At 37.9% G+C, this 26,462-nt stretch overlaps 2 protein-coding genes and 2 non-coding genes across 6 annotated transcripts in view; 1 reads left to right on the top strand and 3 right to left on the bottom strand.

Annotated features, from left to right (window-relative positions):
• The window catches only part of cenph (centromere protein H), a 2,984-nt gene extending 2,510 nt beyond the window's left edge, over positions 1–474 (bottom strand). Inside the window, exon 1 of one of the 2 annotated variants that reach the window (XM_015396734.1) lies at positions 382–474. The gene's annotated coding sequence lies outside the window, so the exon portion shown is untranslated. Of the gene's footprint in view, positions 1–291 lie in introns of both variants that reach the window. The other variant, XM_015396735.1, reaches the window with a different exon arrangement.
• A 3,697-nt stretch (positions 475–4,171) lies between these two features.
• On the top strand, positions 4,172–25,190 carry LOC107098885 (junction-mediating and -regulatory protein-like). 2 transcript variants are annotated; one of them, XM_015396761.1, is made up of 10 exons: positions 4,172–5,752; positions 11,777–11,950; positions 18,441–18,591; positions 19,086–19,255; positions 19,338–19,503; positions 20,081–20,250; positions 20,392–20,475; positions 21,133–21,228; positions 21,315–21,852; positions 23,205–25,190. In XM_015396761.1, the coding sequence occupies exons 1-10, from the start codon at positions 5,024–5,026 to the stop codon at positions 23,510–23,512; spliced, it is 2,586 nt and encodes an 861-aa protein (XP_015252247.1). In that variant the 5' UTR covers positions 4,172–5,023; the 3' UTR covers positions 23,513–25,190. The 2 variants fall into 2 exon arrangements, with proteins under 2 accessions (XP_015252247.1, XP_015252246.1); XM_015396760.1 differs by having other exon boundaries at positions 4,173–5,752; positions 21,312–21,852.
• On the bottom strand, positions 9,393–9,464 carry trnaq-uug. The gene has a single exon. It is a non-coding gene; the product is annotated as a tRNA-Gln (tRNA).
• trnaq-cug lies at positions 15,302–15,373 on the bottom strand. Its single transcript has one exon. It is a non-coding gene; the product is annotated as a tRNA-Gln (tRNA).
• Positions 25,191–26,462: the final 1,272 nt, after the last annotated feature.

Genomic DNA, 26,462 nt, shown 5'->3' with positions numbered 1-26,462 from the left:
ATTTTGCTGTTTCAGTCCTAGGTCAAATAATAGCATTAGTTTTCAAGTATAAACGATAAATGAATGTTATTCTGTTTTTCATAACATAGAATTACAACATAAAACTATAAAATATATAGTTATATCATCGTTATTCTGAGTTTTAGTCAATTTGTCACTTTTAACACTAAGCTTTGCGGGTAATTTGACTGTGTTTTTGTTTTTTGTGAGCTGTTGATGAACTCGGGATTAACATAACAGCTGAATTATAACTCCGTTACTAAAGACCACCGCTACTCATCATCCAAATACCTTCCGTTATTTCAGGTCAAACCACCTTAAAACAGGTCGGTAATCTTCAGCCACATTCTCTGGTCATTATCCAACAACAGGAAACTTTACCTTCGAGTCGCAGCTGGACAAAAAACAGCCTTCCTGAACGAGAAGCTCCGGGTTTGGATGAGCTGTTTGAATCCCGCCAGGAAGTGAGCTTTCTTCTTCTTTCCTAAATTGGTAGATTGCAAACAGCTTCTATGGACACAGCGCCACCTATTGCGCGTAGGTGTGCAGCTCTTCCACCCAATGTATTAGTTTTGTAAAAATGTAAAACACGAAAAATTATCGCCTAATAATAAAGATTTTAATCATTTCCCCCTCAGTACTCAGTATTTATTTTTGACTCCTCTGTCAAAGCCCTTTTAGTTAAATTATTTGCCCCTGAATTACTCTTTACACTTTCATGTGCTAGTAACTAACAAAACTGAACGTCCTAATATAACCTAATGCAGGGCCGTCAGCTCTCACCCATTGGGAGTGAGACTCACCCATCTCAGTGTCTTAACACACTCTCACTCCATATTCACAATTTCTCACACTAAAAATGACAGACATTAAAACTCAACTCAGTAGTTTAATAATCTCCCGTTGGAATTTAAGAGTAAATAAACCAACACAAATATTTTAATTAATTTAATTAATATTTTAAAGCTTCCAGGTTTGCCTCTCAAACGCTCCACAAAAAATAAAAAGAATCATTGCATTTTATTTTTCAAAAGATCATCCAGCCAAGAGAAGACCAACCACATCCAGAGAGGATGTCCAGAACAGCTCAGTTATCCTGGATTCATAGAGGAGAAACCACAGGGATGTTCTTCTTTTATTATTACTTATCTTATTCATTTATCTTTATTTTGGTCCATTTCCATCACACCTTCCAAACTGAAACATCCAGAAAAGTGCAGCCTCCTGTCATGGCGAGTTTTTATAAAATCTACAGCCTCCTAGAAAAACCTGAGTTGTTTACCTGTTTTGTCAATTGTAAGAAAACCTAATAACATAATGAATGAAGATTTTTAATCCTTAGCCTATTACCAAATACTCTAACACAGTGGAATTTGCATAGGTTTCGAATACACTGGTTCCTGTATCAATGCCAGTAATCCAGTAATAGCTTATTAGTTCCCGATAGTTTTATTTACTTGAACTGCAGAGAATAATTAATGAACAAAGTTGTGACATTTTTAGTTTAAAGCATATTTAAGATGAAAGTATTTAAGTAGGGCCCATCCTGCTTTACTTTAATTCTCTAAAAAGCACCAGAATGTAGAAAATAATGTATATTTTGAGAAAAATGTTCCACATAACTATGGATCACTTATTGTTACTACGTAACATTTACTGTTTTATAAAAATTCCACATTTTGCCACTTTGTTTCAGTTAAATCCTCTGAAAAGCTCCAACCTATAGCTGCACCTGTCCTCATCTAACCCTGAGAGAGTTTCCTGTCCAAACTATTTCAAAATCTCACCCTAAGGTTTGGTGAAAAGTTGGTTTTCTGTGCTTGCCTACTACCCTCTCTATAATGTATCTTACTGCCTTTGAGTAGGTGCTCGTGGCCACATGTCTGGTCAACCCTCATCTGATTGCTCTCAGTTTATTATACCTGCTAACAACTCTGCTTTAAAACAGATCTGATATGCTTTTAAATATTCTAGTGAAGATTATCAGTCATCCAGGTCATAGTCATTCCAAAAAAAGGTTAAAACAATCCACTGGACTTTGTTTCCAAGTTTGAAGACGTTTCGCTTCCCATCCCATTATGTTATTTCCCCATATATATTCTTTCCCTTTAAATGTCATAAAGCTGTATTTGCCTGTTGATAGTTTAAAATCAGTTACAAAAGATATCACATTCTTTTCAGAAAGTCTTGTTGAATGTAATGATCCACTACAAATAGCACAGTGCCCCCTTCAAGCCCTAGAGGGAGGAGTGCAGTTTGCATTATATAAAGGTGATTCAGCTTCTGCATCAAAGAAAGAAAGAAAGCAGAGGTAAGAAGCTGTCGTTTCAGTCCTTCACTCTGCAACTCTGGTCTTTAGGAAAGTGCCGTATTCCCCTGAACGCCACATCCCTGTTGCACCTTTTTCTGAGCTACAATAATGTAGTCAATGTTTAGCCTTAAATCTAATTTTGAATCTGTTGAAACAAACAGGAAATTGATATTTATTGAAACTCCCCCTCCAATCAGAATCAGAATCAGAATCAGAATCAAGTTTATTGCCAAGTAGGTTTGCACTTACAAGGAATTTGACTTGGTGTTGTTGGTGCAGACAAAAAACAAAACAAAATAGCAAAATAATGACTGATTTAAAGCTATTTTGAAATGAAAGGATACAACATTTAATTTCTTCTACAAAGCAGGTAGAATGAATGAAATGGAAATCATCCAATTTATATCACTTTGTGTTGGTCTTTCACATCTAATCTCACTATGCATTGAGGTTTAATGTCATCTAATTATTTTTTTAAATAACAAAGATAGAGAATTTAGAATTTGCAAGACAAAACTGAGAGCACTAAATTAAAGGTTAGAGGGAAGATCCCAAACTGAACAGCTTTCTGGAGTAAAATTAAATAATTTAAGGTTTTATTTGATGCCATAAATAGCACAATCACGTATGCTGCCACTTTGCTTTGTGTCTTTATGTATTTAAAATGTTCCAAAAAAAATTGCAGCTTGATTTTGCTTTTTTTCTGTTTCATCTTGAAATGTTGAAAAGTGTCACAGATAAGCAAGAAAAGCTACAACTCTGTAAAAGACTCTGAAATATGACATGTAGCTTTTAGTGATCCTGTAATATTTTTTTCTTTTATTGTTTTTTTTCTGAAAACAGCACAGCTCACCAGTGGGCTAAGTTTAAAATGTTATTTCATGATGTTGCACTTGTTTTTTAGTGACACTTGCATTTGTAGAGATTTCAGAATAACAATATCTTAAAAAAAAAAAAAAAAGAAAAATGTAAAGAAACAATAAAAACATTTTTATTACGAATGAATTTTTATTATGAATAACTTCCTATGACTCAACACCCACAAATCAGCTCTAAGCCTTTGAAAAATATTGGTGATCCCAGCATTAAATACATTAATACAGACGGTTTACTTTGTGAAGTAAAAAAAAGTTTTAATGTGATTTTATACATTTTTAGGTTTTTATAAGTGAAAAAAATATATTTTTTAGAGATCCTTCACAGCATTTATTCGACCTTGCTAACAAACAACCAATACAGATTTTACTGACATTAAAAATTACAGTAGAAATTTGTAAATTTGTGCTAATAAGAACTACAGCTCAGATATCTGAAATGTAGTTTATACTTTAATTTCTACAGATAGAAATGTAATTAGTGATATCTAAAATACAGTTCTGACAAGAAGCATTGTAATTGTGACTAGGTAGAATGCTTTAGTGTTATCTATAATAGAAATGTGACTAGTCAGCTTGCCTATTTTATTTTAGAACGGAGCCTCATTATTCTTTTGAAAGTATCTGAAACTAAATTTTAGATAGGCATTATTAAAATTGAGATATCTGGAATTCTAATTCAACTAGTCATTACACAAGTAGTTGATATCTGTAATTATATTTCTACTAGCAGAAATATATTTTAGATGTCAAGAATAGTATTTCTAGATATCCGAAATAGTAATTTTGACTTGCAGTAAATCTATTATGGAGATCTAAAATTAGAGTTCATCCTAGTCATAATTCATTTTAGATAGGAAGAATGTTTATTATGGAAGTAAAAACAAAATACACATGAATGGGAAACGTGACGTCATTTTTACTAGTAAGAATTACATTTAAGATATCTGAAATGTTTATTTTAGATAGGAGGAATGTTATTTTAGATACCTGAAATGTTCATTTTGACTAGGAAGAAATGCATTTATATTCAGTCACGCTAATAAATATCAAAATGGCCTGCCAAACTCACAGCTTTGTGGTTATAAAGCTCACATTACTGACGTAGGCACGTCTTTACGTGCTCTGGATACGTCGAGATTCAATTGTTGCGTTCAAATGCTTTCTAAACAAAATTCCTTTCGTATGTTCAAAATGTTTATTTCTGTTCAAATTCATATTTCATTGTAACAAAAACTAATATGATCGTTGTAAATACTCAATGCATAAAAAACATAATATTCTGGCCTATTATTCTATGTGAACGAGAATTCTTAACTTAAGTCCCATATTTCCGGAAGCATCTTAACGCAGCATCCTTCTGGTCTGTGCGCAAATAATAAGGAATAAAGTCGGACTTGCTGCTGCTGTCAGTTTGGAGAAGATGCTCTCCTCTCCTGCAGCACAGCGGGACAAACATCCCACCTTTGCCTGTTTCTCCACCATGTAGCCTCCTGTTTTAGCTTCATGGTTATCGGGGAGGTCCGGAGCAGAGGGACGGAGGGTTAACGGGACGCAGCTCGGAGGCTGCTGCTGCGGACAGTGCGCTGGTCTGCTGGTAAACATATAATGCAAAGTGGAGCTAAAAACAAAGCTAAAGGAGGCGGAATTACAGAGTTAGAGGCAGGTGGGCCAGAAATGCAAGTGAAATACTGCCCGCCCTGCTGGAAGATATGCATCCCTGGAGAGGATAGGCTGATTCTGTTCCAAGATGTAATGATCACCGCCTGACTACGCCTCTGTTTCTGCAGTGTTTTAACCAGTTTTTATTTATTTTTGGTTTATTTTAGTGTCAGAAATGTCATTCACTATGGAGGATAATTTAGAGTCGGGGTGGGTAGCCGTCCGCCCCAATGCGTTTGAGGAAAAGGAGAAACATAAATTAGTTTTTATGGTCGCCTGGAATGATGTGGAGGGTAAATTTGCCATCACGTGCCACGATAGGACGGTTCAGAGGAGAAGCTTTGGCAGGGACCCTCTGGAGCCCCATGGGGACAAAACAAGGTGGCCTGGAAGTCCCGCCAGGGAGAAAGTGTCCCGGAGTCCAAGTAAAGGATGCATCCCCCAAACAAAGGCGAGGAGAGCGCCTCCAGACGAGGAACCAGAGGAGCAGCTGTCCCTCTGTTCACTGGATAGCCTGGAGCTTGAGGCGATGGACAGCCCGGCCAGAGAGCACTGCAGCTGGGCAGGGCTGTTCTCCTTCCAGGACCTGCGGGCCATCCACCTGCAGCTGTGCTCCGTCAACTCGGTGCTGGAGCCCTACCTGCCGGTGTTCCCGGAGGAGCCAGCCGGGATGTGGACGGTCCTGTTCGGCCCGCAGGAGGTGCCGGAGACAGAGATGGACGAGCTGTGCCGCGGCTTACAGGTGTACCTCGGTCACGCGCTCGATACCTGCGGGTGGAAGATCCTGTCCGGGGTTCTGTTCACCGAGAACGACGATCCGGATGAGTACTATGAGAGCCTGAGCGAGCTGAGGCAGTCCGGGTACGAAGAGGCTGTCAGCCGGGCAACGAAACACCTCCAGGAAGTACGTGATGGCTTTACAACATGCGCTGCAGGATTTATACCACTAAATAAGTTTCATTTATTCAGTTTTTGGAGAATTTGGATTCATTTTTCTTTGCAACTTTATTATGATTATTATTATTTTTTTTATTATTGCAAAAAAAGAACATACAGAGGCGTAGCTAGAAAACTTTTATAAGGGTGCCCAGGCAATAACAAATGTACACTGAGGGCTGGTAAAAAGTGTCTAGAACCTCAGGGTCAAGCCTAAGATGAGAATAACTATACTTTCCTAGAGCCTTTGCTAACAAATAGACGCATATATTTAAACATCTGTGCTTTCTGAATAAAAGGTATAGTGGATAAAATACTTTCAGGTTTGAGTTTTGGGCAAACATCTTTTCCATCGTCATTACTTACCTACTTTTATCGATAATCATTCTGCATAAAATTGATATTTACAAGTACTAATATCTACATAAATTGATTATTTAATACATTTGTATTAAAATAGTTATTTGTCTATGATTTCACTGAAGACTCCAAGGTGACTTGCAGAGACATCATTTTCTCTTTACCCCATATAACACAAAATGTAGTTCTGAAAAGAGCATGAATTATGTACTTATTATCTTTAATGTTAGTATATTGATGTGTATAATTAACCACAGTGTTTCTGTTGTCAAGAAATTATGAATACATGAAAAAATAATATATGAAAAATTAAAATAAATATTTCACTTGAGAGTATTACAGCTGCCACCATCTGTATTAGAGGGGAAAAATTGTAGGGGTGGCCAAGGATTGGATAAAGGTCACCCCTGGCCCCCATCTAGCTCTGCCCCTGCATGAACAATATAGAACATTAATAATTACAAACATATACAACAAAGGGCTTTGCAGAACAGAGCTTTTATTTTAAAAAGTCAAAATCAAATCTATGCTCTAGACTTTAAGGGCAGTTATAATTGCATGGCTTTAGCATTTGAACTAAATGTTAAGGATTCTATATAGATGTTAATAGAAGATAATAAAATCTGTAAATTAGGTTTTTGTTGTAAATATTTGGAGGTGTGAATATGATTGATGATGAAAATATTCTGTTTTGACAAGTTCACATTTCTCCATTCCAAACAAAACATCCTTATCTGTTAAAGTAATGTTAAGATGAATAAGCTTTTCTTCGTTATTTTTACAAAAAGTACACATTAGGTCTGTGATTTGCATATCACCAGAATGACTAACAATTAGGAGGACCACTTATTTTGATGATCCACCCGGAAAAAGAACATCCCCCACTATCCCTTTAATAAAACTGATAAATTGATGTATAACAAATTAGAGTACTGTTTAAACTATTTTCAAAATAACGTTTAATGGATAAAAACAATCTTATCTCACTATGATAGAATTTTTTTTTTTACTTCATTTTCAAATAGAAAACAAAAACAGAATTGTGCATAAAATAAATTAAATGGATCCAAGGGAGCTATCAGTTACTCTCTCAGTGCATATCTTCATCAGATCTCTTTAGTGTAATGTCTTCAGCACAGGGGCTGTAATGGAGACAGTTCCATGGGGGCACTGGCCCTTGTTGGCCCCTGTCCAGAACCACCCATGTCTACCATTAAATTAACAGAAAGCAAGACATCAAGGGACCTGTAGTTACCTAGAGGCAAATGTCTCATCAGTTAGAAGAGAATTGAATTATTTTAGATGCAGACACTTAAATAAACTAATCATTTCTGCTCTCAACATGCCAAACTAGCAGATACTAGAAACTTGAAAATTGACATTTTCTGCTGTCAATTTTAATTAATTTACAATCTGATCATAAATGAACAATGAAGCCAAGATTAAAGTTTACATTTCTGTTCCATGATGATGAGTTTAATGTTCTCCAGTGGCCTCTACACTCACCATATCTCAGTTCATTGGAGCCTTTGTGTGATGTAGGCAGACAGAATAGACTCAGTGTGCTTTTTCAGCAATTGTAATAATTTCATCTTACCAGCAAAGGTCTGAATATGGTTTAACATTCTAACTGTTCTTAGAAATTGACAGTAGTGGAATTCAAATGGAGAAAATGTAATGAAGATGTTTAAAGTCAGATTTCTAAGCGAGAGGAAGTTGTTTTTTATTAATGTAAATCCCTTTACTGTCCCACAATGGGGAAATTTGTTCTCTGATTTAATTAATCCCCTTGGGGAACAGTGGGCTGCCATTGTGTGATGCCTGGGGAGCAATCAATGGTTGAGGGTTTTGCTCAGGAACCCTCAATCTTTGAATCCAGTATGGCTGGTTTCCAACCCACCCTTTATTTTCAGCAAGTTGCCTTTCATTACCTTTCAAAAAGCCAATCTTTTGGCCTAGAGTTCCTTATCCATACAGCATAGTTAATTTTCATTTTTCCCCCCTTATAATTTGTCCTAATTGATACCAACATTTCTTTAGAAAATTACCAAAGGTAGCCCAAGTACTTTTGTTGTAGTTTTCTTCATGTTCTCTATCATAATTCCTTCAACACACAAACCCCAAAACCGATAATCCAGAACATTAAAACTCTTTAAAGTTAAGTCTGAAACTATAGGCTTGGTATGAGGTATTAGGGCTTAAAAGTGCTGCATTTACAATGCAACTCATTGAATAACTCAGCTGGACTGACAGTAAGGGAAGATTTAGTAAAAGTGGGTTGCATCTGTAAGCATGTGGGCTTTATTGTACTCTCAGCATGGCTGCTGCTGACTGCTTACACAGCTGACACAGTCAACAGCACACAGATACATATACACCACACACACAGATAGTATAAGCCCTTTTCACCTCTTAACAATAAGCTTTTAGAAATGATGTCCCGAGTCATCTTCGGTGATGGCACGTCTGTTGCCACAATTTCATTTAATGGTAGCATTTATAGTAATTGCAGTGTCCTTATCGAGATAATGGTGAACATGGTCAGCAATTATCCACATATAAAAGCAGCTGACAGGTAAAGCAAGTGACATTAATTATCTCTTGAAAGCTCTCAGATTTTATTTCATTAACTTTAATGGTGTCAGTGGTGGTGCCTCCTTAATAACTGTTGGCTACGATGGAGGATTTATCGAAGGAGCTAAACTTTAGCGCAGAAGCCTTTCAGTCTAATAGTTTTCAAGAAAGTCAAACAAAATAAATCATCCAACTACTACAGGAAATGTGCAAAAAGCTGGTCACTAAATATTACAAAAGGCATAATTTTTTAATGCAAATAAAGGACTTTTTCATTGATTATTAAGAAGAGTTTAAATTGTTTTTATTATGCCTTTTTTTCTAATAAAATAGTTGGAAAAACACAAATTTAACAGGAATTTACTTTCCAGGAGAATTCAAATACCGGTACTCTAAAGCCCGGACATTTTCTGTAGTGGGTGTTACTTTTAAGTAAAGTATAAATAGGTCATATTTAACACTCCTTGTTATAAGAGATCCGAGCCATAACTGATTTTTGTACTGTCTTAAGTGCAGAGCAACAAAATAAGCTCTCTGCATTTAACCAGTGGGCTCCCATTGTGCAAGGAGCAGTGTGGGGTTAGAGTCTTGCTCAGGGAGCCAGAATGGCAGTTCGTGGGAGTTGAACTCCGAGACCCAAGTGCAATGCTCTGACCACTAGGTCATCACTGTGAAGGTTCCACCGAGATTTGAACTCGGATCATTGGATTCAAAGTCCAGAGTGCTAACCATTACACCATGGAACCCTGCTGTTAATTCAGGCACGAAATTCTCCAAATCATTGCAGTAAAAGGAGGTGATCAGTCTGCGATGCATTAAGACTCCTCAGAAAACTCTTAAGCAGATCTTTTTCTAACAATCTTCCCAATCCGTAGAAAAAACCAAGCTTATTCAATCATTATTTTTTTGTGACTCATTGTCCTTTCAGAGGGTTTCAATGTCTTCTGACTAGCCAGCAGTCCTCCCTATTATCATGCAGGCCATAACAATCATGTTTTAGTTTCTCTGATATAATATTCAGGTTTCCTGCAAAACTCTAACATTTGATGGAAACATGAAACTATATAAATGTTTAATATGAGATTAAATGTTTTGAATTTAATTATTTAATATTGTTATTGTCAAGACCACACCGACTAATGCCAAGGAGTACCGAGACATGTCTTGGTCTCAGTTGTTGTGGTCTTGACTATTATTTAACAGTTTTATTATATTTTAAATCATCTGGATGTAACACTAGAATGGAAGGTATAGTGAAGGGAATCTTATAGAAATTATTATCAATGTGGAAATATCCTCAAATAAATTTTCAAAGATGAATAAAATGATAAAGAATATACAGTTTTTTTTTAACGAAATTCTTGTATATAAGTGGACTAAAGCCTTGCAGCAAATGAAGATGCTGTGTTCCTGACTCATGGTGCTTCAGACAGAGTCTGAACTCCAGGCCCGCTCAGGTTACATCCCAGCAGCAACTGCTGATTGATTAGCTGCTCTTAATATAAACAGACAGTATATTTATGCACACTGACTCTCGTCTTGTCTGTCTAATCAATGGAGGAGGATTAATGCATTCTTGACTGGTAGAGCCAGAACAATGTGTCCTCAGAGAGATTGGGTCAGAGAGGCGTTTATGTTTCCGTTATTTGTTTTATAGTATTATAGATCTCCTTCTGTAAATAGCTTGTGTAGCTGTTGCTAAAGAAAAGAGTATATACTCTATGCACATATGCTAATGTGCTCATGGAGGACAGGGTCTTCCTGTTCTACTTTTGGCACCAAAAAAAGAGGCTTTGAGTCACATTGAGGATGAATCCACACGCACTGCCTAGAATCTGTAAAATATAAAGAAAAACCAAGCGAGGATCAGTTTAAACACATCAGCAGTTGTTTCCCAGATTGTCATTTCAGGATAGACTGCATGCCGGATCTCTCTTTGCTCTTTATCGCAGCGTTTACAGAGCTCTTGTGTCTTCTATGACAGCGTCCTGTAGCTCATCCACAGACAGTTGCTGCTGGTTGTCGTGCTGCCTTTCACACACACACACAAACACACTGGGTTATTGATCCTCTCACTCCATTTGAGGGCCAAGTTAATGGCTGTTTTAGTGTTGCTGGTAGCCGGCCCGGTCGGCCTGTTCAGCCTTACTAATTCGTGTGAGCATTGATCTTTTTTTTTTTTCCAGCAGCTCCAGATATGACTTTGCTTATTGAGCCTTGGACTCTGGATTAAAAGACTTCTATTATTTATAGCTACAGAGCAGCTACACAGAGAGGTTAAAGTGTTTTTAATTAGAGCTGTCTGCCCTTATGCTATACTGTTTACATAGTTGCTTATTATTTACAAATGCATTTGGGCCTGTTTTTGTAGTAAAGTGATATTAAATTAAGTGTTATTTTTAAGATGGGGAAAAAAGTGCTTCTTTCTGTTTTCTTTGGGTCAGTTTAGTGTAATGGTGTCTGTTACAATGACAGGCCCAGTGAATGCCGTTGTGGCCAGGATGCTCATCAGCACCAGGAGAATGGAGCAAATCAGTCCTGGAATCACCTATCTGGCTTCCTATTTATTAGATTTTCCTAATATATTTAGGCCAAAGACATTTGACCTAAATATAGTTCATCAGAGACGTGTTCTCCCAGTGTTACCAGGACTACGGCTAAACAAGGAGAGGCTGTCTTAAATCAAGGCAACACAGAAAGTGTTGCTTTTTGCTGCAGTTTAACTGTGAAGGACAAATGTTGCTTAGATTTTTATTTCCTTAAATGTAGTAATTTTCTTTTTATTTACTTGTGTTTCACATTTGCATGTAGTTTTTTTTTTTGTTTGAATGTCTTTTTAATGAATCATTTTTTTTTCTATTTTTGCTCCTTTGGTTTTAATGTAAAGCTCTTTGATGTACCCATAGTGTAAGTGTTGCTGAACAAACATATTTTCCATCCCAAATCTGGATACAGGACTCCCTGACAAGCTTTTATTCCTACCTAATGACAATGTCATAGAAATTAATAAGCAATATGGACAGAATAACTGATAAGTGAAATATGGCTTGTGCTGCAGCTGCTGGAGAAACACAAATCCATGGACAGCATGGTGGAGCTGCTGGAGCTTTATGAGGAGGAAGACCAGGCCTATGGAGGCCTGCTGGAAGCTTCTACACAGCTGTATCAGTACCTGCTGCAGCCCTTCAGAGACATGAGGGAACTAGCGATGCTACGCAGACAGCAGATAAAGGTAGGTTTTATTTTTTACTTACACAGCTTTTCTTCTTTTGGAAGTTGCAAACTTTTAAAACTATTTTGACCATTAAAACACTTTATTTACACCATTCAAACAATGTAAACAATTATTCACGTAAAAAAATGTGTCAGTTAAAAATCACTGTTAATCTAAAAACATCTGTCAGCTAAAAATCATTTAAATGAAGAGCTTCTTATAATGTAAATCTCCATCTAACAGTACATAAATTTTGTTAAACCCCCACAACTGCATAAAATCCTCCATATTCTGTGTGGCTCTGTTGAGGTGAAACTCCAGCCTTATTCTGGCTTTAACGTTGCACTTCCATGGAGCCACAGCATCAAGGTGAGGTTCCTCCTGCAGTCTGTCTCTGCGGGACAGATAAATGGCCATCTTCGCTTCACTGACAAAAAAATTTTGGGGGCCTTTGGCTTTGATCTTGTATTCTGGTAAACTCCTTCTATAAATAAAGCGTTTGTAAAAACCATCCGAAAAAGACTAACACTTAATAAAAGGCTAAAACTTGCCTTTAGTCTTGTACGTTCCATAAAAACATGGAACACATTTCCAGACAGACCGCAGAAAGGACACTCGTTTAAAACACGTACAGCAGATGAGACAATTTTCCAGTGAAACAAAAAAAAAACTTTTAAGTCTGTAATATGCCATCATAAAAGGCACAAACAGGTCTTTTTAAAGAAAAAAACATGTGTACCTTGGCCCGTTTGGACCTATGTCGAGTTATTTCACCTCTCTACTCTTATGACGTGCTGTGAACAGGAGCTATATAAATAAACGGGATGGAATTGAAATATACTGTGACTATACTTGGCTTTACCTTTCTCATCCCCCCATCCAAAGTAGTTAGGTGAGCTATTTTCTATATTTATGCTGTTATATGTTTACGCTGCTGGAGGACAAAGGGAACACCTTTCATCATTCTGTTTCAGCCTCATCGTGCGTCCTAGTATACAGGGGGTAACGAGGGGCAATCAGCCTCTCATGAGCACCTCCCGAACAGAAATCGCAAGGTCGAGAGAAAATCAAACGTGTTTGAAATTCAGTCGGCCATCGTAAGGTGTTCATTGATAAATCCTGCTGTTGAAGCAGAGCTACGAGCCGATTTACCAGAACCTCGAGCACTGCGCATTTGCAAACAAGGGAGTTCTTCTTCTTCTGGATTGACGAGTCCGATCAGCGCAATCTCTCGGCGCTCAGTCCCACCTGTGGTTTTTGGACGTGCAGTGTGAGCAGGTAGATTGCATCAGAGCATCAGGCCGCACAGTCTGAGAACATGCATGTGAACTGTGAACTTTTAAACCCTGTGTTTTCGTCATACAGTTTGAGCTGTAGCTGCTAGCAACGATTAAAAATATCACACATGGTATGTCACTAACTATCGGTGTATTTCCATTGGCTTTTTCTAATGCGCATTTTGAAGTATCTCATCAGAAAACTTGATGGAATTGGCAAAATGCAGAAAAAAAAACAAAATTCCCACAAATTCATAAAAAACTTGTTTTATGCTTGCTTTAGGTGGTTTTTGACTTTAGCCAAAAAGGGTTAATGCGCAAAAAAGTAGATGGAAACACTTTCTAAACAGCTCTGGTGTAATTAACTTTTACCACAAATGACTGATCAGCTGTTTGTGCTGTCGGCTTCTTCCTGATGATACTGTTATGTGTGTAAACATGGTTGGAAGCATCATCGCCATTACTAGCTGACATTTTAAGTTAACGTAAGAACAATTTGCCCGATAGCAAAGAACTATATTAAAATTTTGCTCCATTTCTGATCTGTGGTCCATGCTAGAGAGGAGCCTCTACTTCTTCTTTATTACAACCATCTGTGACAACGTGATATGCAATATGCTTTGTGGTGTTTGGTTAATTCACTTAATACCAAACGGAAACATGGCAAATTTGCATTTTTTGTTATCAAACTTTTAAAAGTTCCATTAAAATTAGCATTTCAGTTTGTTAGAGACACAGCCTGTATGTGCTCTCTTTCATTCTCTGACATGAGAAGTGGGTCTGAGCTCCTCTGCCTCGGTGTGTGTTTCCTGGACGGGGCCCCCCGTGGAGCTAGTTAGCAGATACCTTTTGTATCTACCTTTTTCTGTATCCAGTCAGCCTCAGCAGATGGCTGCTCATACTGAGCCTGGTTCTGCTGGAGATTTCTTCTGGTTAAAAGGGAGTTTTTCCTCTCCACTGTCACTACAAGCATGCTTGGTGTGAAGGATTGCTGTAGAGTCAACAACAATATGCAAGTGAAAATCGTTGCCACAAGCTCATCCAGGAGGACATGTCCTAAGAGTCAATGACTGGATGCAATCAACTTGTTTTCTTTAATAGAAACATTTAACCAATCTGACTGTGTTTTCTCTGTAAAGTGTGTTGAGATGACATTTGTTTTGAATCTGTGCTATATAAACCAACTGAATTATACTGCAACATACGTAGGTGGACCTTGTCAGCTGGGGCAAGTGATGTGTTTTATTTAAGAATTTAAGGTTAAGGGATTGAACACTCACTTTTTATTAGGTAATTACAAAACCCACAAAAGACATAAGAAATATAGCTTAACCCCAATCTAATTTGTGTTAAAATCCCAGCAAAATATGTTTGTGGTTATAGTGTGACAAAATATGAAGCAGTTGTCATTTGTATTTCAATAAAAATCTTAAACAATTAAAACCTTTGCAGCAATAATGCACTAGAGTTCTAGTAGTATCACAATACCATCAACAAACCCATTGATCCATAAGGTCCCCTGAGGCCCTTTCAGTTTGGTCCATTTTTGCGCTGCCTTAGACAGAGTAACAGGATGTGGTACCTAGAGCTAGAGTGACATGTTGTCTGCTCAAACGGCTCTCAGTCTCAAAAACATAAATAAATCATGTGCTGTGTGATCCTATAGGCTTACAGCAGGTACAGCTTTATGCAGACTCAGTGGGATCGGCAGGAATCTAACTGAAATGAAAAGACGAAGAGCAGAGTTTAGCTTCCTGTCTAGATGTTTATGTTCTGAACACGAGTGCCTTAGAATGACAGCGTAGTTTTTTGGAGTTTTTTACTGCCAAATTTTTGCATCGTAACATTACATTTGTGTGAAGGATTTTTTTTCACTTAAGAGGAAAATTCTCACAGCTTTCACTCAGCATTCTATAAGTTGGCTTCAGATGACAGTCTGCTGGGTGGTTGTTGCCCCAGAGGAAATGCTTCTTTAGTAGTCGGTTATTTCCATTGAGGAATGTTTGCTCTTCCTGTCTTTCTTTTGTTCCACTTTGTGTTTTCTTTTGTTACTCCAGTGAGATGCTTAAATAATCCCCCCCTCAAAATGTGAAGGTCCCACCGAGATTTGAACTCGGATCGCTGGATTCAGAGTCCAGAGTGCTAACCATTACACCATGGAACCCTATATGGGGGAGGGAACGTGTGAGCAGGTCTCATTCTCTGAGTGTATATCCATAGCTGCAGTGTGTGAGTTAGAGTTTTACTGCAGCACTTCTGCAACAAAATCTATGTATTTATTTTATTTTATTATTTTGATTAGTATCTTCAGCAAATTTTGATTTAAAGCAGTCTTTTGTTTTCCAACTAGAATCAGATAAACTGTCAAAGGAGTGAAAGATTAGAGGAATGGTAAGGAGGCCTTGGAGCTGACTCTTAATAAAAAAATAATAATCAAAATACAATCAAGAAAAGGTTCAGTCTAGGCAACTGGACGTGAAGTTTTCTGAAAGACGTTTTGCGTCTCATCCAACAGGCTTCTTCAGTTGTAACTAGTGGTGGGGAGCACTGAGATTAATATACTGTAGGTGTAAGAAATAATTAAGGGGGACAAAAGGTGGCTCTGATCCCTCCTGTTGGATTGGCCATGAAGGACACTTGGGGGGTGTTAATGGTCGTTAAGGGGTTCTGATGGGTTGATGACTCCCTCATCAGAGTGGTTTCGGTCCCATCCCTCATTGAAGTGTGAGTCAAGCGAGGGCCAGTGAGAGATTAATCTTCTCTGTAATGTTTCTTACAGTGCTTTGTAAGTAGGTAAAATGTTAATTCTAAAACCACCTCCTCTGTTGAGAGATGGTTTTTCAAGGTTAACAAACATGGCTTCCTCAACCCCTCTCTCAAACCATCTTTCTTCCTTGGCCAGAATGTGGATGTTGTTGTTGTCCTCCAGTGAGTGTCCTTTAGCCTTCAGGTGTAGCTGAATGGCTGAGTCCTGTCCTGGGGAAGGATTAAAAACATCCCAACACACATTCAAAAGGTTTAAATGTTTTGTAAAGGAATTAATAAATATTTTTGATATTTTTCTAATAAATTGTTACATGAACTATGTAGCAAATAACAAAGAGGCAGTAGCAACGGGATACATGAAAGAAAATTAAAACAATATAAAAGAAAAATAATGTAAGTACTAAAATACACTGTGTAAGCCGGAGGTCTTCAACAGGGGGTCTGCGACCCCTAGGGGATCCACAGAGGTACTGCATGGGTATCGCGAAAGTTTTGGTTGATTGGACTTTCTTTATATATTCCACCCAGCAATTTTTTCCATTAATTAAAACGTCTTTAAGTACGCATTAACATGAGTTCAGCACACTGAAATAAACAGATAAATAGAGGTAGAAGATCTTTGTTATCAATGCACACAATCAGCGACACACAGGAGCTCTTTCAACATGGGCACCGTTTTATTCACAACACCTGTCCCATCAACCAGGAATCAGAATCAGAAATACTTTAATAATCCCAGGGAGAAATTACTTTCGTTACATTACTCCATATGTAATAGAGTGACTATAGGATCAGTTTGATATAACATAATTTCATACAATATAATTAGGGGGTCCTCGCTCCATCTCACCATCAGTTGGGGGGTCTTTGGCCTGGAAAACGTTAAACAACCCTGCTGTAAGCTATAGTCAAGAATTGACTGTAATGTTAAACTACACTTGGCTATTTTATGTGTAAAGTGCAAAAAACTTTAAATAACCAGAGATGATTGCGGCTTGTGAGTAAAAGTAATATTTTGGTCTAATGTTTGAATGATTTGTAGTGAGGCGAAGGAGGAGAGTGTTGAGGGTGCAAAGAGGTCATTGATCTTCATGTTGGCTTTCCGCTATATTCTGTTTGTGTAAATGTCTCTGAGGTGGGCTAGTGTGGTCATTACTGTATCTAACCCTCTGGCAGCTTAATACCAAAACTACATCAACACTAGCTCCCATATTGGCTGCTAATTCTTTTTATTGCTTTGTGTAGTTTTTTTTTTTGGTACTGTACACAGGTGCTTAATATCTAAAGTCTGTTCAACACATTTTTCAAAAGGCCAGAACAGAGGCACGGTTATAGAGGAAGTAGGACTCTAGGAATAAAGTAGGATTCAAAATTATACATTCAATTCATCTCAAAAATGCATAAAAATTAATCTGGAGAAGTAAGGACAAAAAAGAAAAATGCACACAATTTCTTTTTCCACTGTTTTATGTTTAAATCTTATTCCCATCATTGATTGCTAACGTTTTACCTCTGAGGTTTCCATTCTGCAGGTGATGCAAACTCATCCAAAAACTAAAAACAGATTCAAATTGAGGTAAACTGGACCTGCAATTGTTAAACAATTCAAATGCTGTTTTATAGAACTGGTTTTCGATGAAATAAAGATACCTGCTCTCTTAAAGCTCTACATGTACTTTAAAGATTCTACATGTATTACAAGAGTTAGGGTTTTATTGTGCAGCTGGTAAAAATGGTAAACTCTGAAAATCAGAAGCTGGTTTCTGCTCTGTGCTGTTTTTTTTGTTTTTTTTTTTGTTTTTATAAATAAATAAGTGGAAATCTTTGTGCTTAGATATCTAAACTATGATTATTACCAGAAGAGCAGACAGATTTTTTTTAAATGAAAAATTTTCTGCATATAGCTTTGAACACATTGAATTGTTCATCCTGGTAGCGTGACGTGATGAATAGAAACACGGCTACAGTTAATCAGGCAGAGCTCAGTTTGTAATGAGTCATTTACTAATGTCTTCCTCTAGTTTAGTCATTTAATCTAATCTGCCTCTAAAAGCTCCACCTTCTTTCTTCCTCTCTTAATACGCTGATAACCATTGGGGGTAGGGGTTTGCCATCCCATATGGTTCAGTATATATCTAAAAACTGTTTACAGGGATTAACGTGACTCTTCAGGCCTTATCTCCCTTTAGTGTGTGCAGATGCACAGTTTGGATGTGTGTTCCCATGTCGATGCTATCAGTTGGGGGATCTCTCTCTTAGATTCCATCTCAAATTTGAGTAAAATAAAAAATAAAAATATATTCTTAAAACTTCTTTTGAGGAAAATTTTACCTCCTAAAGTCAATTTAATCTGTTTTAGTTAGCTGCCATTATGTTAAATGTTTTTCTGTGACATATTTTTTTAAATATGAGCACACTACATAGTTTATCTAAGAGTGTACTTAGTTTTAAACCTCTCTCATCAGATATCATTGGACAACGACTATTTGGGCCCCAGACGGATTGAGGCATTAAAGAAGGAGGATACTGACTGGCAGAAGAAAGCTCAAGAAGCCGTCCTCAACATCCAGGAGTTCACCGTAAAATACTTTGAGATCACTGCCAGAGCTCAGAAAGGTACCACTGTATATGCTGTAGCTGCTGTTCTCAATGTCCTGTGGGGGATTCATACACGTCACATGTACTCTTGTAGTTGTACTTAGTGTTTGAATCTATCAAATAATGGGAGTTTGTAGTTTTTAAAACTTTTTTTTTTTTTAAGAAATGCATGCAGTGAAGAGAATAAAGTGGAGAATTATTGACTTTTTAGATCAATTATTTAATTTTCTATTGACATATTTTATATATTGTCTGACACCCTGTATTTTAAATGTTCTGTGAGAAAGTGGCTCTGACTCCAAAAGAGAAAATAACTGTCTACTGTGACCAGTAGATGTCTCTCTTTTGTCATGGGAGAAACTATTAGAAGATATTCTGTTCTCCATAAATAAATGAGTTTTCTGCTCACTGCACTGATTTATGGCCTAGTTCACACAAGCGTCATCTCAAACTCAAATGTTTTATTTCTAACTTTAAATTATGTTTTTTTATTTTATTATTTTTTTGTGCAGGAGTTTACGAACGGATGAAAGTGGATCAGCGAAAATTTGGGAAATCTTCATGGACAGCTGCGGTGGAGCGCATGGAGAGGCTCCGATACTCTGTAGCCAAGGAAACCCTACAGCTTCAGAGAGCGCGGGAGATCTGTCTGGAGCAGAGGAAGCACACACTTCGAGAGGAGGTGAGGTACCGTCGTCTCTGAGAGGCAATAAAAACACTGCTGCATTTGTAAGGTCTAATGATGAATTCATACATTTCCTCAGATGCAGAGTCTGTGCAGCAGTGAGGACGCCATGGCCCTATTGGACCACTTGGAGACGCAGTACTATGAGCTCCAGCTCCAGCTGTATGACATACAGGCTGAGATCCTGCAATGTGAAGAGCTGCTTCTCACTGCACAGCTAGACAGCATTCGTAGACAGATGATGGGTAGGGTTATTGTTTGCTGTGTGTGAAGAAAAGTTTAATGACTTGTTAAAACACAGACAGAAAGCTTGAACAAATCTATTTTATAAAAATCTTCTTTAGTAATATTTCCTTAATAGTTTGAACAAAAAATATATCTTTTTTAAATCCTTAGACACTGAATTATTTAATTTAAACAAACCTTTTAAATCTTTGTCACGATGTCTGAGGAGTAGCTGAGGTTTGCTGTGGTGCTGATAATGATAATTAGGGGAGTAACAAAAAAAAAATCACAGTTTGATATGTAGTGGGGTTTAAATGGCAGTAGCAGTTCTTATAAGAAACAAACTTTTTTTTTTTTTTTACTTTGGTCAGGAAACAAAAAATAAAAAATTTCTAAATTTAAAAAAAGTGTAAGGCATGGAGATTTAGATCAAATTTTTATTGTAAATAATAAAGTATAAGCAGGTGCAGACAATAAATAGTCCATCGAGTGAAAAAGTGCTGAGATTATAATTGATATTTCAGTTTAAAATATCTTTCTAAGCTCCTTTTGGCTCTCATCTGACAGCATGACTTTGCTGCATATGTGTGTTTTCAGAGCGTCAGGACGAGGTGGTTTATTACGACACCTTTGAAAGTGCTGATGACATTACGCAGGATGATACCGGAGAGAAGGAAGAGCTTCGCAGACTTCAGATCAGTGCTCGACAGCTTGAAGTCAGAAGGGGGCGCATCAGTAACAAACGCTCCTATCTGCTCAACAAAAGGGTGTGTGTTTGATAAACTCTTTACTTTTTAGCCATAAGAAATGCGTCATCCATTTAATTTAGCTAAGATTCCACCAATGAGCTGTTATCCAAAGTAGATGATTTATTTGATGTGAAATTGGTTCTTGGCTTCTTCCTGCAGGAGATATGTGTGTCCAACCACTCTCAGAAGCAGCAGAGACGTCACACTGTCCTTAAGGGATCACTGTCCCACCGTATCTTACAGGTGGGACTCTCTTGTAATCATTAAAGCTTTTAAAACAAACATATCAGTCAGCTGCTAAGAGTTCTCTTAGAAGTGTTTAGTATCTATAGTCACACATTGGAAAAACGATCTAGAATACTAAAAAATGTCTTAAATTAACTGTATATACTCTTAATTTGAATAGGTAAATGGGATAGTTTGCAAATGGAATTAGTATTTTTACTCTTAAATAAGAGATTCAGATAAAATGCACTTGAAATAAGACATTGTAATTGTGTTTTCTTATTTTAAGTGTAAGTTGTCTTTATGTATTGGCAAAATGTCTCTTTAAACCTCCTCAATCCAAGAACAAATGCAATCATTTAAAAAAAAAAAAAGACTTATCTAGATTTTTTATCCAGTGCATTGAAAAAGCAAATATAAACACATTAGCAATCAGAAGATAAATAGAAACGATTTAAGGAACACATTAACTCAGCTTAGTAGGTTTGTTCACTGACAGGTGAAGGTGAAATTAGGGAAAGTGATTGGAGGCAGGGACCCATAGATACTCTTCACAAGTAGATACCCCACGGTAAAAGGAACCGTGGGCGTAATAAGAGTGGGGTTTTTCTGTCTTAAAACATATTTTCTACATTATCCGTGGTTCTTATTTATCTAATCCTTAACATGTTCCAGTTTGGAAACGAAGAGGAGGAAGATGAGGATCTGAAGAACAGCAGAGTAAGTCAGGAGAGGCAGAGGACTCTGGAGAGGCTGCGCTCCTTCAAACAGGTACAAAACCTTTTTTTTTTTACTAGATGCTTTGTGACATATTTAGTTTTATTGTTGACTTTTCGCTGTGCGGCTCTTCTTAGCAGTACCCAGGTCAGGTGTTTCTGAAATCCACTCGTCTCCGAGTGTCTCACAGCAGAAGGAGGGAGCGAAGCAGAGGCCTAGATGTCGGCAGCGTTAGTGAGAGGGAAGAGTGCGTGGACTCTGTGAGCGTTCAGACTCTGGACCAGCCGCTGTGCCTGAGCACCAGCGTGCAGACGGACCCCAGCGCCACCCTCACCACTCAGCCCGTCGCGACTCTTATGGCAACCGTTCCTCCCCTGCCCGTCAGCAGCCCTGCAGATTCCTCCTGCTCTCCCTGCTCCCTCTCCTCTCTGTTGGCATCGCCCATCTCCCCTCCTCCACCGCCTCCTCCACCGCCTCCTCCACCATCAAAGGAGGAGTTCTCTCCATGCAGCAGCGTGGGCCAATACAGGAGAAAAGCTGAAGGGAGGAGTGCAGATGAGGAGCTTATGCTCTCACATCTCGGTCCATTCATCCCTCGCTTTTTTGACAGCAGCCAGCTGGTGAGCGCACGCAAGAAACTGAGGAAGACTCCAGAGTTTGATTCCAACAGCAGAAGAGGTAATTAGTAATAGTAAAACCTTAAATGTTTACCTAAGCATTACCATCGATCACAACTAATTGGCTAATTGTTGAACTTTATGTAAATCTTTGACCGTCTTTAATACCTATAAAATGTGACAATCTAACACCATTCAATAGTTTTTTTTTTCTTGAGCAATCATTAATCAATTATATTAGGAGAAAATACAATTTTCTTTTGTATCTCATATTTACAAACGGTGCCGCTAACAGCACACTTTGGGTCTGATCTTTTGAAAGTTTTGCAAGCTTTAAAACACATTTCTAAAGAAGGCATAAAGAAATTTACATTTGCAATTCATCAGGCGGCGTGTGCAAACTTGTTGCTTCATCAACATGCAGATTGTCTTCTAATGACATAAGAACACAGATGTATTACTGGTAATATTCACCTCGCACAAAAGCAATATTTTTAAAGCTGAAACTCATCTGCAAACCCAGTTTTTTTTTGTTTTTTTTTTAGCAGGTTTGTAAGTCAAATGCAAACCTTCTGCAGTCATTGTGGCCACTAAAGAGGCATTGGCGTAATGACAAAGGAGTGAGAGTCTTTGAACATATAAACATATTTGGACCAGAAATAACAATATTAGAATGAAATTAATAAAGAGAAAAAAAACCATCTGGAGGTGCATATCTCTTACTCATTGCAGGAGGGATTTTTTTTTTCTGCCCTTAATGTTATCAAACTGGCTCTGCATGAATAATGTTTTATTGTTGTAGTATGGGCCTACCTTTTTTCACTGCGTTTTGGGTCAAGCTGCTGCTGAGAGGAATTAGTGGAGATAAATCCAGCTGTTTGGGGCGTAATCTGCTGTAAATCAGACTGCAGGGGAGCGGGGTCAATCAGCAGACAAAGACGCCTTTCTCATGTTTTATGATATTTTACATTTAACTTTTACTTAGTGTGCAGTTTAATTTTAATATGCAATTAGGCGCCGCTTCGGAATCTGAAGAGCGGACCCTTTGTGTTTTTAGATAAGGAGTTGTTGTCTTTGAAATTGTTGCACTCTCTTACAGCCTGGATAAATTACAGACATGTCTGTACAAAATATACACCTCTTTAAAAGAGCTCCTGATATCTGTGCTTCCTATGACTTAATTCTTTAAATACTTCTTCACTTGGTTACTGTTTACACACCAATGAGTATTGATACAAAAATACCTGGTAGCTATAAGAAGTGGTGTGTTTAGTTATTGGGAAAAAAAAAATTGTGTTTCTCACCAACTGACCTGTGGTAAGTTCCAGTTTAGCTTAAAATCCCTTGAATTTGGGGACTAGTGCAGCTCTGCTAAGTACAGTAATCAGTGTCTGCTCTGCTTTCTGCACTCAGGGAGCTCACCTATGGATGAAGTCCTTGCTTCCCTAAAGAGAGGTAGCTTCCACCTGAAGAAGGTCGACCAGCGCTCCCTGGCTCCTACCAAGGGCGACGATGACCCAAACAGCATCCTGGCTCAAATACGCAAAGGAGTCAAGCTCAGACGCGTCCCCTGTAAGGACAGAAAAGACCAGAGAGAGCTCTGTGCCTCTACCGATCCCCTGACAAGGAGCATTCACGAGGCGCTGCGTCGGATAAAGGAGGCCTCGCCAGAGTCTGACTCAGATGATGATGCACTGACGGCCCCCGATTGGGAAAACTAGGGTTCACACTGACACCACACAGACTGTTCTGCACGCTGTACTGTAAACACACACATGTTCGCTCATTACCTGGTTATTAAGCCCAGAGTCGCAGCAGTTAGCACCAAATGATCCAGAGGCCTATGATCAGCTTCACTATGGGTTTTTTTTTTTAGCAACATTCAGCACCATGATGGAGACTTTCTTCTTTCTATCCATTTTTCTGTCTAGACACACTGAAAGAATGCCATTTTTTTTCTTTTCATTTTACATTTTTATCACTTTTACTGTCAAAGGTGTGCACTTTAGATTTATCACAAATGCTCTGATGTCCAGTCGAACTGACGCACTGTGTATGTTTAGTTTGTCTAGCTGAGAGCGGTTAGTGGGCTTTATGAAAGGCAGACAGTGAGTGCAGCAAAACGTTAAGAGTGTTTAGGGTAATCTGGGGGGTTTATTGGAGATTTGAAAAATTAATACATGATTACACAAAAACTCAGACTGGGATTTCCGGATTTACTGTCCAGATTGTCAACTATAACACCATCAAACATTGCTGCCTTTCTTGTTTTTGTTTTTACACTCTAAAAAAGCTGGGTGAAAAATCTTTTCATTTCTCTTTTTTTGCTAATCCAGTCCGGAGCCAAATGTGGTCCAATCCAGCCTGGTTTGATTTAACACAACAGGGTTGGGTTAAGGGTTTGACATGGTGTACAGGGATAGGTTTCAACTTTAAGTTGGTTTTAGGTGACTGATATGCAATGTTAGGGCTACCAAAGGGAAGGTGAAAGATAAGCCATAACCGGGATTATTTAACAATGAAAACCCTGGAGAAAAATGCTTTATCCATGTTCTATAACCTCCTAAACCTTGAAAACATCATGACCTTCTACAAAGGCAGATTGAACACACAACTTCCCCAAAGAGGAAAAAAAATCTTATACTCTACTTAAATACTTTATTGACAATCAATTAAATTTGTAAACAAGACTATACTCTCTCTATATATATATTATAATAAGATAAAATGTTGGCTGCATCCTTATAGTTAGCATTAGCTTCCCCGCTATACGCCCAGGTAAAAGGTAAAAAATATCTTAACATAAACTAATTTATTGTAATTGGTCCCTAAGTCAGTCTTGTGGATCAAAAAATAGACATGGCTTATTGGGTTTGGAGTCCTCAGGCTCTCTGGAACAATTTTATTCAGCACCAAAAATAAATAAATAAATGAAGTATATTTCTATGAAAAATACACAGGATGTTAGACATGGGCGGTTCAAGGTGGGGGCCAGTGCCCCCATAGAACAGGTCCTAGCCCCTGATACGGCCCCTGTAATGAAAACATAAACTGCAAAAATGTAAATGTAAGTCAGTATTTCTTCCTAGGTGCATATTATCTTAATTCAAGCAGATATGATTAGAAGATTTATGTTTAAAGAAAGAAAACAACTATCTTATTGGAATTTTACAGAATCTATATTGTTCTAAGAGCCAAAATCCAGTTTCCTTTCTGAAATTAGAGGCAAATACACAGATTTAAAATTTTTTTTATTAGTTTTTGCTGTATAATACTAAATCAGTTTCTTATGATGATATGTGCTGACAGACGAGGCTGTAACTGCTTCGCCTTTACAATTTACTTGAACATTTATTTAAAAATAGCAGAAATTACCAGTTTGTGGCTCACTTAATAAACTAAAAAATGTGCTCTTGCTCTGTTCTTTTTTCGTGGGTGTTGTTCTTTTGTTCTGTGCCCCCAGGAAGAATCACTCACCCTACTTACTCTGGTAAATTTGACTACAAAAGAAAAAGTACTTACAAAGAAATGACAACAGTGTGTTGATGCCCTTTGTGCTGGAAGCTCATTCCTGTTTCATTGGCTTGGTGGTACAGTCCACAGACAGCTGGGGTCAGGAGACTCTTCCCTTGTTGTTTTCTGAGCTAAAGGCTTAAACGTTTTATAGCTCCAGCCCTATATAAGAAGTGATCGGTACAACCTCCGGACATGGACATTATTGTGAGGCATGAACGCACCATCTTGGCGTTTCTCATTCAATCCTTTGAAAGAGATTTAGTGAAAATTCATTCAGTCATTCATTAATGGCAGACTGAAAAACAAAGAGGCTTCTTTTAGTCTCTAATCTAACCCCACAAACTGGGTCTCATGTTTCTCACCCAATTTTTGGTTGAAATACTATGAGCCCAGCCTAAGAACCCCACAGAAAATAAGTAACATTCCCTTTAATCACAGTTTTCCTTTTAGTCTCAAATCAAAGGCCGTTCACTTAAGTATGAGACAACTGGGAGCGTTGGTCAGACTTTTGTAAGTAAGATGCTTTATAGTGGTGTTGAAATGTGAGGATTTCTGCTGGTGATTCCCAAACTGTGTGGGATTATAGAAGCAGAGCTAGTCACGCATCTTCTAGTGATGGATGTTCGGTGGGAGACCAGATTCCCCCACCGTGGGCTTGTGATTTATGTTCTTCCTCGTGCTTTCTCATTCACTTATTCTCAATTCCTTCATTGCATCTTATCTTCCCTCTCACTGTGTAGGCAGCAGCAGCACAAAGACAGAAGTTTGTAGCTTTCAGCGATAGAAGTAAAAATGCAAACGTTTCACAGCCAATATGTGTGGGGATATTTTAGCAGCACCGTGAGGTATATTTTTGTCAGAGATTGTTTCACCTCTTTTATGCATCTTAAAAATGTTCTGGTTTGAACATATGCAGAGACATATAGTTTATATTATATCTGTAGTGGTCTGAAAGCACTGAGAAAATGGTGACTCAGATTCTGAGCAGCACAATATGAATCCAAAAGGTGGCTTGAAGAGGTAGGATGTGAAATCATACAGTAAGCTCAAACACTATATTAACTACATTTTGCACTGTGTCAAAGGTTTTCTACCTTTTTCTTTCATGGAACATTTCTGAAGCAGAGATCAAACTACTTTAACCTAAAAAAAACT

The sequence above is a fragment of the Cyprinodon variegatus genome, unplaced genomic scaffold (genome assembly GCF_000732505.1).
Source record: "Cyprinodon variegatus isolate N-32 unplaced genomic scaffold, C_variegatus-1.0 Scaffold818, whole genome shotgun sequence".
Taxonomy (NCBI): Eukaryota; Metazoa; Chordata; class Actinopteri; order Cyprinodontiformes; family Cyprinodontidae; genus Cyprinodon; species Cyprinodon variegatus.
This window is presented reverse-complemented; position numbering and strand designations above follow the sequence as displayed.